Source organism: Austrofundulus limnaeus, unplaced genomic scaffold (assembly GCF_001266775.1).
Source record: "Austrofundulus limnaeus strain Quisiro unplaced genomic scaffold, Austrofundulus_limnaeus-1.0 Scaffold1270, whole genome shotgun sequence".
Classification (NCBI taxonomy): Eukaryota; Metazoa; Chordata; class Actinopteri; order Cyprinodontiformes; family Rivulidae; genus Austrofundulus; species Austrofundulus limnaeus.
Window position 1 is genome coordinate 29,513 of NW_013953672.1, and position 12,802 is coordinate 42,314.

General features: G+C 38.7%; 1 protein-coding gene across 1 annotated transcript in view; it reads right to left on the reverse strand.

Moving 5' to 3' along the window:
* Window positions 1-12,423, reverse strand: part of LOC106534798 (neurabin-1) — a gene marked incomplete at its 5' end in the record, with an annotated part of 19,200 nt that extends 6,777 nt beyond the window's left edge. The window contains 8 exon segments of the mRNA XM_014031559.1: window positions 1,164-1,227; window positions 1,351-1,432; window positions 4,850-4,938; window positions 8,126-8,264; window positions 8,662-8,758; window positions 10,236-10,465; window positions 11,000-11,053; window positions 12,274-12,423. Of these exon segments, the coding sequence (XP_013887013.1) occupies window positions 1,164-1,227; window positions 1,351-1,432; window positions 4,850-4,938; window positions 8,126-8,264; window positions 8,662-8,758; window positions 10,236-10,465; window positions 11,000-11,053; window positions 12,274-12,423 (905 nt within the window).
* Window positions 12,424-12,802: the final 379 nt, after the last annotated feature.

Below are 12,802 nucleotides of genomic sequence, written 5' to 3' on the forward strand. Positions count from 1 at the left end.
ATCTTATTACATGCATTTATTTTACTAATTAATGAACATAATAATGAAACGTTATGTTTTCTAACAGAATATCAGTTTTGACCATTACTTTATAAACTTAGCCTCTTAAAAGTAATTAAAATCAGCATTTGTCCCATTTCTACTCACTTTTAGAAGTTGTTAAATTATAATATCAGGTAAATTATACAAAGCTGAACTAAGCTGAGTTCTAAATATAAACCTCAGATYCTTTGAACAGATCTGACAAAAGTGAAGAAACTTTTTTTTATAAAACGTGTTTGAGTACACTGTAATTGATTAGTTAATCCTAAAATGACATTTCAGATCTTTTGAAATGACTTTGTGAACAATTAGCATCTTACCTGTTTTAGATAGCTCTTTGAACAACCTCAGCTTGTAGAAAAAGAGTTTAAATCGAGTTTAACTAAAGTGAACTGAGCAAACAGTCATTATCAAAGCGTCCACTGCATTCCAGTAAAACATATCCAGTTTATAACGTTTTAAAGCAGCGGTTCTCTTTGGTTTTGGCCKTGATCAGACTAGCCGTTAGCTCGTRGGTCCAGTCAGAATTAACATCTAAACTAAGGTCAAAAAKCATTGCTTTAAGGGTAAAACAAAGTCAATGTTTAATTTATTCACCATTAAATTAAATTCAAAAAGCAGCATGAAACTAGAGTGAGATTTTTTTAACGTTTGTTTGTGCATTTCCATCAATGTTTTAAAATTGAATTGTCTAAAATGTGCAAAAAGCTGATAAATAAAAAACAAATGAATTAAGTTTCATGAAGCTTCTTCCTATTTTTTAAATATCTATTCCCTTTCTTGTCTTCTTTTATCCTTTGTTCTSTTTATTGTTTTGTATCAGCTAAAATCTTTTCATATTTGCCCCTCCCTGTTCAGCCTGTGTTCATCGTCAGTCCTACTGTGCTTCCTAATGTCTTGCTGCAGGTGGGTTTGTGGTCATTGTCTCTCCACGACTTCTGTGGTTTATTTTTTTTCACCCTGGTTGATTTATGTTGTGCCCCAGGTGATGCTGRCTGCTCCACCTGTGACCAGTTTGTTTGATGCTCTATTTGCACACCCACATTTCCTGTCAACACTTATGAACAGAATACTTTGAAGGATGTTTTCAGAAAGTTATTAATGCAATGATGTGTCCTTACCCAGAGCCCAGTGCTTGTCTGTTTGTCTCCAAACTGCGGGAGGGGCTTGACTTTGCAGGAGAGCCTATGCCCACACGGAAAAAAAAAAGACCTTTTTAGAGATAAACTTAAAAACAAGTGCATAAAAATACTGGAGATCAGTAGGCAGAGTGCAGGTAAAGCAGGATGTGTAAACGGGTGAACTAACCAAGCASAGCTTTTCTGGGGGAGCTCTCTGCACTGCCAGGAGCTTTAAGGCTGGTTGCTCCTGCGTCGTGACAAATGGAGACCTGAAGATGGAAAAAGACAATAAAAAAAGATCAACAGAAGAGGAGATTAACACAAACAGAAGGGTGGGGAATAAATAACGCTAATAAAAAAAGAGAGAGAAGGGAGACGTGTAYGGAAAAAGTCAGAGATTAATAAAGAGTGATGTGAAGAACTCGAGCCGCAGAATAATCTGACAGAATCAGCTGACAAACTTTAACCGATTCTAATTCCTCTGCATCTTTTCCTCCATCTACGCTGCAGCGGCTTGTTTTTTTTTTTTTTCCTGCTTTCCTGCCAGTTCTGATCTCAACTTGTTCATCTAATCTGAACTTCTTCCCGCTTCTGTTGAGCTGAATGATGGCATTAGCAACACACGAGCCTGTCATTCAGAGAACAAGACTGTGGCTGATATTACCACACAGGGAGACAGAAAACCCCCACAATCATTTTATTAATAACAGTGAAACAGGAAGCCATTACAGACACATAAACCGGATCTTAATATACACTGGTTATATAAAACAGTAGTGAAATGTGTTCTAATGAGACTAAATACAGCCTGTCTGATTAAAAATCATAATTAGTTGATGTTTTAAGTAAAGCTACATTAACACTGCAGGCAAAAGGGGTCAAAAACTGACCTGTAATCAACCCATATTTTTATAATAGTTTTAACATGACTATTTTATTGTCTAATCCAACCCAGGTCTTTTCTATAAGTGGTACCAAACTGGATACATATCTGATGTTTTTCAAAGCGACTACAGTCTGAACAGTTATGTTGTATTTCATCCAAGTTTACCCGATCAGTCCAGATATTTGTATTATTGACACCAACATTGTGCAATTTAAAGCTAAAGACTCATCTTCAGCTACAAAACAGAAGCGAATAAACCAACATATAGTATGATGCTAACACTAGCATATCAATGAGTTGGGTCTAGTCCTGTCACGTGGATGATAAATTGTCTCAGAAATTATCGTGATAAACAATAATATTGTTTGGAGAACATTTTAAACTAATATAATAAAACACCTCTCCCACCACCAACCCTTTCACACATATGAAGCTTACCAAAATATATAAAATTTATACATGTAAAAAAAATTACAAACTAGCCTGGACTGGAGATTTGGAAAACAACACAGAACAGCAGCTGCTAAAGCTGTAACATCGCTGCCCACCTCTATCCAAGCTGACGCAGTTTATTCTAACGTGTTTTCCTCTGGCTTCATGAAATAATTGTGATTATCTATACGCTGCTTACAAAGTTTATGGAAGTTTACAAAACTTAGGAAATAAAAAAAGAAAAACAACTCTCTGCAAACCCAAGGTTCGGCATGATGCCCTGAAGGCGTCCTGAGGCGCTGCCAGCTCAGAGAAGGCGTTGGAAAACCGAAGACCCTCCTCTATAAATGTCTGTTCATGAGGCTCTCATGCTTCAGAGGTTGCAAGACCACCCATCCATTATCTATACCAGAGATTCTTAACCTATGGGCCYCGAGCGCCACCTTGAGGGCCTCAAAAGAACAACAATTTTAAAGTTTGGGCCGCAGAGGGCCGCGGGACCGCATTGATTTTGAATAAGGTGCAATACACTTTCTCACCACTAGTAGCAGTAGTGCGCCACTCAGTTGTTTAACAACCTTTTTAATATGTAGAAGAAGAACCTTAGAATCCCGCCGAGAATGGAAACTTAGGCTGTGTCCAAAACGACAGGCCGGTCCTCCGGAGGACCCAGACTCCCCGGTCGAGGCGGGCCGGGTCCTTGGTAGACCGYGAAGACCGGAAAAAAAGAGGCTGTGAATTTGGACGGTCTAGCCTCCCCTCCTTACCCCGGCGTACGTCATGTCACCTAGCAACTGTGACGACGCTAAACAAGCAAACTTAAATCAAAATTAGAAAAATATCAATACATTAGCATTATTAATATCACAAAACTTTAAAATTAACTTAAAGGTAACATTTGAAGAACTAATTGACCCGCTGTAGGTGCATGTTTATTTCGCGTTTTTTTTATGACAAAAATAATATTTAAAAACATGTCCATACCAATGATAAAAGTATTAGAATTACAACCGCTAAATTTTTAAAAAATTTAAATCACCATATTTTTTATTTAAAACGTGTTCTTTTCTCTCGCTTCGTCCGCCATTACTAGCATAAAAAAATCTCCGGTCGGGCCGCAATGCATTATGGGATARGCTGGTCCGGGAAGGATCCATCAGACCAGTCCTTCGATTCGGGCCAAAGGAAGGACGTATTTGTCGGCCGCATTGGAGGAGTCTTTGGTTTTGGACGGCCTTCGTCGCGGGGCTGTGACGTATGCGGCCGACAAATTCGGCCTTCGGAGGACCCGGCCTGCCGTTTTGGACACAGTTATTTTAAATGAAAAGTAGAAAGCAAAATGAAGGCAACCTGTCAAAAAAGGCCAAAGTTTGTCACTAATATGAAGTGCAGCCTCTGGTTCTACCAAGCAATACTTTAAAAGTTCAAAACATTGTCAAAAACAGTTGCAGATACAACTATATTTTAATTTGCACTTTATCAAATTATTTTTTGTAGTTTATTTTTAAATATTTTTATGTATTTTAAAMAAACTTTAAACTTGTCAAAAAGTTGTTACTGTTATCGTTTGTCACTAATATGAACAGCAGCTTCTGGTTGCAAAAGTTTAAAATGCTATATTTTCATTTGTACTTTATCAAATTTATTTTACAGTTTTTTTTATTTGAAACATTTACATAAAACATTTTTAATTTCTTTATGCCCACAATTTTATTTATTGAATTGTCTATTTATGTTATTGTTTATGTTAAAATATATATATTTTTGTGCTGATAAGCCTGAGTGGTCTGTTGACTGACCTTTGTATTTGTTCAAATATTTGTTACTGACAGGTTACAATGTAAAAATGTTTGTCATAATCATGTCTTGTGATTATTTGACAGGAGTTTTACTTTTAAAATGTAAGTGTATTTAATTTAGTTACAATGTAAATACAATAAAAATTAAACCAAGATTTAGAATAATTATCATTTTGATCCATACATTGGTAATGTGTGACTGGGCCTCCTGCCACTTTATGTTCAATAAATTGGGCACTGAGGTCAAAAAGTTTAAGAACCCCTGATCTATACCCACTTCTTCCATTCAGAGTCACAGGGGTCACTGGTGCCCATATACAGCAGTCACTGTGAGGGGCGGGGTGCACCCTGGACAGGTTACAGGTCCGTCACAGGGAGAAAAACAACCATTCACAGTCTCACCACAACAGGCCAAATTGGATCATATTGGTACCAGCATAATGGGATCAGTACTTGAGTTGGACACCAGTCATAAGTGTATCTCTGCAATTACTAAAAGCTGAAACACTCCTGCTAATCCAAATATGTTTCTATAAGAAACAAACATCTTTGTGAGTGTTATTACAAACCTCTCCCTCTGCAGAACTGATGGCGTCTCGAGTAACTTCTGTGTAGCCTTTCATCCTGCTGGGTGAGTGATGAGCTCCTTCTCTACTGTCTGCAGCCACAAAGAAACAAACCAGAACAGTGAGTAAGACACAACTCTCATCAAAATCACTTGACTGTCAGTTATAAGCACATCWTCTTCTGTTACAGATGGATCATTAAGAGGCACTTGACCTGCACCYTGTCATCATCTGTTCAGTTAATGCCCCCCCAAAAATATACTTACACTATAATTAAAAACACGTCCAATTACCCCTGTCTGCTAATTCTCCAAGCGCTCAAAAAGATGCTGATGATACAAACGTTGAATCGCCTAAACTTAAGAAAAAGAAARTATCAGCAGATTCTTTCCTCTTCTCCCACATGCCTTCGTTTCCTTGTATTTTATTCCAGCTGTATCGCTCAGCTTCTCCCTCCCCYTTTGTTTTTAATATTGCATAATGGAACCGCATCATCCAAACCGGGGCAGGTCCAATCACTCTAACGCCATTAGACARGGCCCTCCTTTGAGCATGCTCCGTTCTGACAGACGGGAGCAGCYAAAGGAAAGTCTGCGGAGCTTAAAACCGGCGCGGCCGGACAGATGTGCCTGAAATGGATTACACGTTTGCAGAAGTTTTAAAAAGAGATTGAGGTCAGGGGTACAAGTGCGTGTTGAGGTTAAGGCGGTGGATCGGAGGAGGATTTGGGATGTGCATTTCAACTGGCTGGAGTGTCTGCAGAGCACCAAGTGTGWATATGTGCATGTTTACAGGACAGAGCAAAACTCAGATACTTTTAAATCTGACACACGGGACAGATGGAGTCAGAAGGCTGCAAAGAATGTCTTAAAATGCATCCAGTAGTTCATGAGATTTTTTTTCTGTTTTGCTWGCAGACAGATAAGCAGGTAATGGTGACACAGAAGATTAAGTGAGAGATCAAGATCAGATCAAGACCCTACCACAACAGATTTTAGCTTAATATCTGTAAAATCTGTTGAGTTATAGCTATTTTTGCATGTGTGACCTCATGTAGGTAGCATGTTTGTTTTTTTGTTTTTGTAAAACAAGGGGGAAATGGGGATAGAGACCTCCACTTTAATACCAAACTTCAAAAATCTGTGGTGTCAGAGAAAACAGCTGCTGCAGAAACACTGCACTGTGTAAACAGGACCTCAGAGCCTGGGTTGTGAATTACTCTCAGACACTACCACACCACATTTCAGCCCGCTATCTTTAAAACTGGCTMAGTTACAGTCATTTTATGAACGGTTTTATTGAATTCTCAACCTAGAGCAAAGTTTATTTTAAACTTGTGTAAAAGTTCTGAATCAAATGTGAATTTCCTGCAATCAAAACAAGCAACAAACCAACCCCAAAATTCAATTCAATTCAAAAAATACTTTATTGATCCCAGAGGGAAATTAGGTAAAAAGAAGACCTGCAAGAAGCAAGTTGATGCAATCTAAAGCAACTGCTGACAAAAACACATCATTATGTTTTGAGCCTTTATATAAAGTTTTAAGATCTGCTTAAAGCCGCAGTGAGTTCGTCTGAGAAAACCGTGGACTGATATCAACCTAATGTCGCAATTTCAAGRCGGGAAGTCGGTGCAACYCGACCATACCCGAGCACACATGACGTCATCATTTCAACATGCACCTCYTATCTACAGAGTGAAACTCTTACAGTTTTTACCACTTCTGTGTTGTTTACTTTACATCAAGTCAGTCATACTTGTAGTAATTCATTGCAATTATTAGGSYATATYTTTTAACTGCTGCTGAGCTAWTGTTGCATTATTCCACCAGAGCAAGAAACATTTTTTTCCCAATGTTCTGACAAGCTGGAAACTGGAACGCTTTTACCTCAGAGTCATAGTACGTGCTCTGCGGGGAAAGGGCCAATCAGGTTGCCTGGCTCTGATTGGTTATTTCTGACTGCAAACGGCAGCAGGACCACTGGGAGGAGCCAGAAGAGCTTTAGTTTTTCACAGATTGTCTGTCTCATATTCTACTGTCAGGACATAGTGTGTGGATAGGATTATCCTACACCATTATTAAATCTGWCAGCGAATTCCAAAAGAACATTTCAAACCATACAAAATAACACCAAAATCATGTGATTATCTCAAGTATGAGGGAAGTTATTGYTGTTTGTTTAGGTGAAATCAGCTCGTTTTCTTGCTGCAGTTCACAGCAGAACKCATTTCACCTTGTTCTTGTCTATTTTTYCTCWTAACTTCCTCAGTGTTCAAGATATCACCATGAAATTTTAGGAAAATATTCACATTCTGGTTTTTGTAGGAAGCATCTTGAATCCTAAAAAACTAATAAAACTTAATAATAGCCAATTCAAAAGTAGCAGAAAAGGTATAAAATAATATTACAAGACAAACTGCAGCATCAAACCAACTTAACGTGTCTTAGAAKYTAAGGYAATTAAAACAATTTAAAAACCATGTGGACATCTGTTTTGTAAACAAAGCTCCTCAACCAATGACAGCGTGTTAAATGTGTCGAGTGACAAAGACCAGCGTCAACACACTTTGCTAACAAGCGCTATTCTGGATTAAAAAAAAACYTACTTCGACGTTTCAAATCATTATCAAATTTGGAACAAAGGCAGATAAAATAATGTTCTTTATGGCAGCGTATCTATTTAAGGGGTCACTAGAAAAACTCAGGTGATTTAKTTTGATCCTCTTTTCAAAAAATTGTCTCTTCAACAAAATCAACAAAAATTAAAACTTGAAGACGAGGCTGTAGCTAACTACCTGACGTCAGTACGCTTTGTTGAAATTCCTAGAAATTACGAAGCAGGAGGAAATTACAAGCAAACGCACCGAGCAGCCTTGCAGAATCTGGTCACAGCAGTTTGTGAAGAAAATGGCAGCAGCTGCTGACGAAATGTCAACATCCCTACATAGTGACKGTTTTAACAAATGTGTAAAAATTTTCATAAAAGTTACCTACTGCAGCTTTAATTTGAGAAAATCCAAAAAAAAAATAAACCCTGAATTTTGCATTAAATTATTCATGTTTTAAATCTGCATTCTGCCCTTATTCAAATAAATTAATGAGACTTGAAAAATGCCATGACATTTATAATCAAGAAGAGTGGGGAGGAAAAAAAAACTTCCCAACCGAAACGCGTAATGATTGCTGTGATCRGCGAACAAAAAGCGCAGCCAAATGCAAAGCAAAAAGAAAAGAAGRGCAGCAGTGAGGGGTCCTGAAGAGACCCTGAAAAACACACCTTCAGATTTTGCTGCAGCTCTGCCGGGGCTGTGCTGCTGAGTGCTGAGCCTCTCGGAGCTGCTGCTGTTGTTGTTGTTGTTGACCTGGATGCCATTCTGCTTCATCAGCTGCAACAACTCGGATTCTAATGCTGCAATCTGCCGGAGAGGAACCAATCAACGTTAATGAGCTGTAGGCACTTACCTGTCAAAACAGCTGCTTTAAAGCACCGAAATAAACGACACAACTAAAAGATCATCATTCAAGTTTTGCCTGGGCTTGACAATACTTGCAGAGGCTGGGCCAAGCAAGCAAGCATTAAAACACAAGTATTAGAGCTTCCAGTAGGGCTGTAATATATCAAAGCAGAGCTCTCCATCAGCTGTCCAATTACACAAARGATCACACAATCTGACAATGTTCTGACAATTTTTGATCAGGGTTATTTATCTCAGTCATTCTCACACATTCTGCATGGTTGAAGCTGCGTTTAAGAGGTAAAAATGTGAGCAGTCATGATGAAGAGTATAAGAGTGAAAAAAAAAGTGATATTACCCTGACTTGCAGTCCCTGGATTTCAGCCAGGTGAGCTTTCTCAGCCTCCTCCAGCCGCCTCCTCTCTGCATCCTCCTTCTGGATGAACTCCACCTCTCTGGGGAGAGAGAGAGAAAAAAAGAAATAAAAAAGGAGAAGGTGTGAATTGCAATGTGCCGAGCGTCTATGTGTTGATGCAGAAAAACCTTCGCAATATATACAGTTTCATGCTCGATGTGGTTATTATTCGTCTCTGTCGATGGTGACAAACAAACTCATCCAGCAATTATCTCAGCCCTTTTTCTGCTTATTTCTCCTCTTCTTTCTGAACTCACTACCACTTCTCTGCAGCTCTGTCCTCAGCTACAGCTACGCACAGAGGATCCGTTTCATCAGTTTGTTTCCATTTGGCCTGCAGGGGCCGAGCAAATTAGAGTCCATCAGACTGGCGCTGAGAAGTAGAGGTTCTGACGGGACTGACCAAAGGAATTACTGTACAAAAATAGGAATGCTGAACTGCATTAGACCGGAAACGTAGTTCTTATTGTTGAAATGGGATACAACTCAGAAAGATAGTAAACAAGTTTGAACAGAATTACACTTTATTAGGATTTGTTTTTGACTAAATGTTTTCCGTTTTACATTAGTTTGGCTTTCACGCCGTCTTTTGAGAGATTTCTTGATGACATCAGTACCAGAAGACCAAGTTGAACCCAAGTGAAAAGTCTTCACCTCACCTTCTCCTTCCACGTAAGAGAAACTACAAATCACGCTAAAAACACATCTGAGCATCATGACATTAAAGTCAAAACGTCTCATGGGCATAGGGGGAACTTTTATTTTTTAAGGGTTTGTTGCATATTTGTCTTATGCTTACAAATATTAGAAAATATACAGGCATGGTTGTATAAAATGTATGACACTATTTCATGCGTTTTAATGCATGGTGGTGAAGCAAAAACATATTTACAAATGAATAATACAGTATATCTGTTAAAGGGGGGGTATTATATATTCATACTTTTATTCTATACCATAATCAAGTAACTATGTTACCTTCAGTTGTTATGAAAATGCTGTATCAAAAAATCAAAACACCTTGAAATTGGCCTCTTTCTCTTTAAGAATCTACCATTTCAGACATTCCCACTTCAGTTTGTTTTCACAAAAAATGCTTCAGGGTAATGGTGCTCTGTGGGGCTGACTGCGCTCCAGGGAGGAGCTTTGTGTAAATAGGCAGAGCTTTGTATGTTTTTGATGAGGGAATGACATAACATGATATAAAGCCCTTAAAAGTCCGTGCTAACAAAACAACCAATACTGTCAAGTAACGCTAGCTTTTATTTTTCATAGTTTCACATGATTTTATTTTATTTTTTATTATTCTTTTGTATCTTCATATAATTTCTATTATTCTGGGCTTAAAATAAAGTTTATTTAGACTAATATTAGATTATGAAATGACTTCTTCTCTACTGGATTCGATTATAATGAATTCTGACTTGAATAAACATAAAAAATGAACAGTTTTGTTGGGATAAGACTTGATTTCTGTGATCTGCTTTTTCCAATATACTGAACTCAGGATCACTCACTTCTGCTGGAAGTCTTTGATGAGTTTCTTGGCCTTGTTGTACTTCTTCTCCAGAGTCTGGTACTGGGCCTGGGCCTCCTTCAGGTGTTCGTTGACGGTGTGGCAGAGGGTCTGCGCTTCGATCCAGTAGCTCTCCAGCTTCAGCATCCTCTCCTTGTTCTCCTCTATGCTGGCCTTCAGCTGGCTCTTCTCCTTCTCCCAGCGCTGCTTCTCCTTCTCTACCGAGGCCAACTGCAAGCACGCAGAAGCATCGCCACTTGAGGAGTTTCGTTTATAATTCACGAGATTATGCAGTTTACATAAAGGTTTGTGATAAAAATGTCCAGATTCCACACAAAATCTAATAATAAAATATTCAACTCTTCATCGACAGCCGCTACTAAAACATAAGTGAGCCACAAATTGCCGTTTCACAGKAAAATCTGAGTGTTTCCACTTCATTTTCATGGTAACGTGAAACCATCATTACCCTTTAATAGGCTTTCTAGGCACCACTTGATTCAATCATTTTGACTTCCACCTCATTAATTTGGAAAATAATGAAATTAGACCAAAAAAAAATTTGTGGATTGTGGTTAAGGGAGGAGATTTGAATCCCAAAATGCTGAGGTGACTGGAAAGACAGCAAGAAAGATGGAGATTTTGCATAAAAGCAAATTTAGACTGAACTTAAATAAATACAATAAACTTAACTATTAATTTCCATCAAGCTGCTCTCTGAACTGCGACCAACTTCTGCATTTGTTCCCATGTTCGGCCTCTTACCTTGTTTTTGAGCTTCTGGATCTCGGCCTCGGTCACCGTGTGTTTTATCTGAAGCTGAAACAGAGATGGGCGAAAGTGAAAACGGGGGAGAGGAAAGAGGGCGGTCAGATGATCGAAATGCACGACTGCGCAGGCTCTCCGCCGTCAATACAGCGTGAGTGACGGAGGCAGCCGACCCCGTCCGCCCTTTCACTGCATCCCGGCTCTCGCTCTGACATTTACTCTCCGATGAGAGAGAGAGAGAGAGATGGGGAGCAAAGTGATGCAATGAAAGATGAGCGGAAAGTCAATCAAAAGTGTGAAGCCTAAAAGCTTGGTGCATTTTTTAATAAATGAAACACAAAACATGCCTGTTTTAATCTTATGTAATAAAAACTGATAAAATATAGATATTTATCATATTTGAGGGATAGAAAGTTACAGATTTTAAGTTTAAATGAGACACTGAGGAGAGGACGGGGGATGGGGGGTTATGTAATGACAGAGCAGAAAAAAGTAGGGGAAGGGATTGGAGTTGATAAAACAGCATAGATACATCTAGCTCTAAATCAATTTAAATCCAAATTAAAAACACTAAACTATTTCAGGTTATAAACACAAACCAGGTTTTAAACCTGTGTTTTGACTCAGTTTTCCCTGCAGTGTCTGAAAGGCTGCTGAAAGCCTTTGTGTAAGGTAAAGCAGGCCTCAGAGTAACGGTGGCGGAGCGATCAATCACCGTTACCAGCCGCTCGGCAGCCTAAAACGAACAACTGAGCTACCAGACAGTAAATTAATGCTTCGTTTTATTGCTGCAGCTTTACGAGTTCAGCTCATATTTTAGACACGGCAGCAAAGGTTTAACAAAATTGGCCTCTTCTATCAGAAACAAAATGATTACAGAGCCAAGATTATGATACACTCTGGTGTAAAGTCCAGCAGAACGAGGTTAGGCAGTGTAATAAATAACTTCTGTCCTCATGTCTCTGATGACTCATTAAGAATTAAAGATGGCTTTTGGTTCTTGAAAGAAGAGCACAACTAGCTTTGGTGTCTGAAGTTAAATTTAATCACATTTTCTCCATAGTGATATAATATACTGTGTATGATTAGTGATTTAATGGCACAGCACATATGCACTTAAAGGTTTTGATACTTTCACTGTAAAAGTATCAATACAACGGCTAAGATATTTCAGCTGCTGAGTGAGGAAACATTTTGCAGTTTACTCTTACAAGCACTGAAAGATGTCTTCCACTGATCCCTCGGAAAGAATTAAAGTAGTTCGACTTTACCTCTCTAAACTTCTGGTAGAGTTTAGTGGCGTCCAACTCGGATGGAGACAAGATGTCTTCCGTCTCTGGGAGGTCGAACACCTCGATGCTCTTCTCGCCGCCTGCAGTCGTTCCCGTTTCTTCGTCGTCTGTGGCGTACTCGCCAGTCTGCTTCGAGGGAAAATATCAGAGAGTCATTCGTATCATCTGCAAACAGTGCAATATAAACATGCGAGTGGGATTTATAAAGGAGCATTGTAAGGTTTTATGACACCTTCTTTTAGCTGGTGTTGCTTCAGAATTCCCTCAAGGCTCTGTGCTGATCTTTGGGTTCACCGATTGATGCTTTTTTTAAAACCTTGAGTAAATTTTGTAAACTTCGTAAGCGGCGTGTGGGTGACTGTAAATATTTTATGAAGCCAGAGGAAGAAATCTGTGTATGGTTTGTTCTTTTGTTTTCTGTTTCAAAATAAAACAAATATTCTAGTGGGTTTTTTTTTTGTGTTTAAACTAAATTAGAAAAACAACAATTGAAAAAGGCTATGATTTG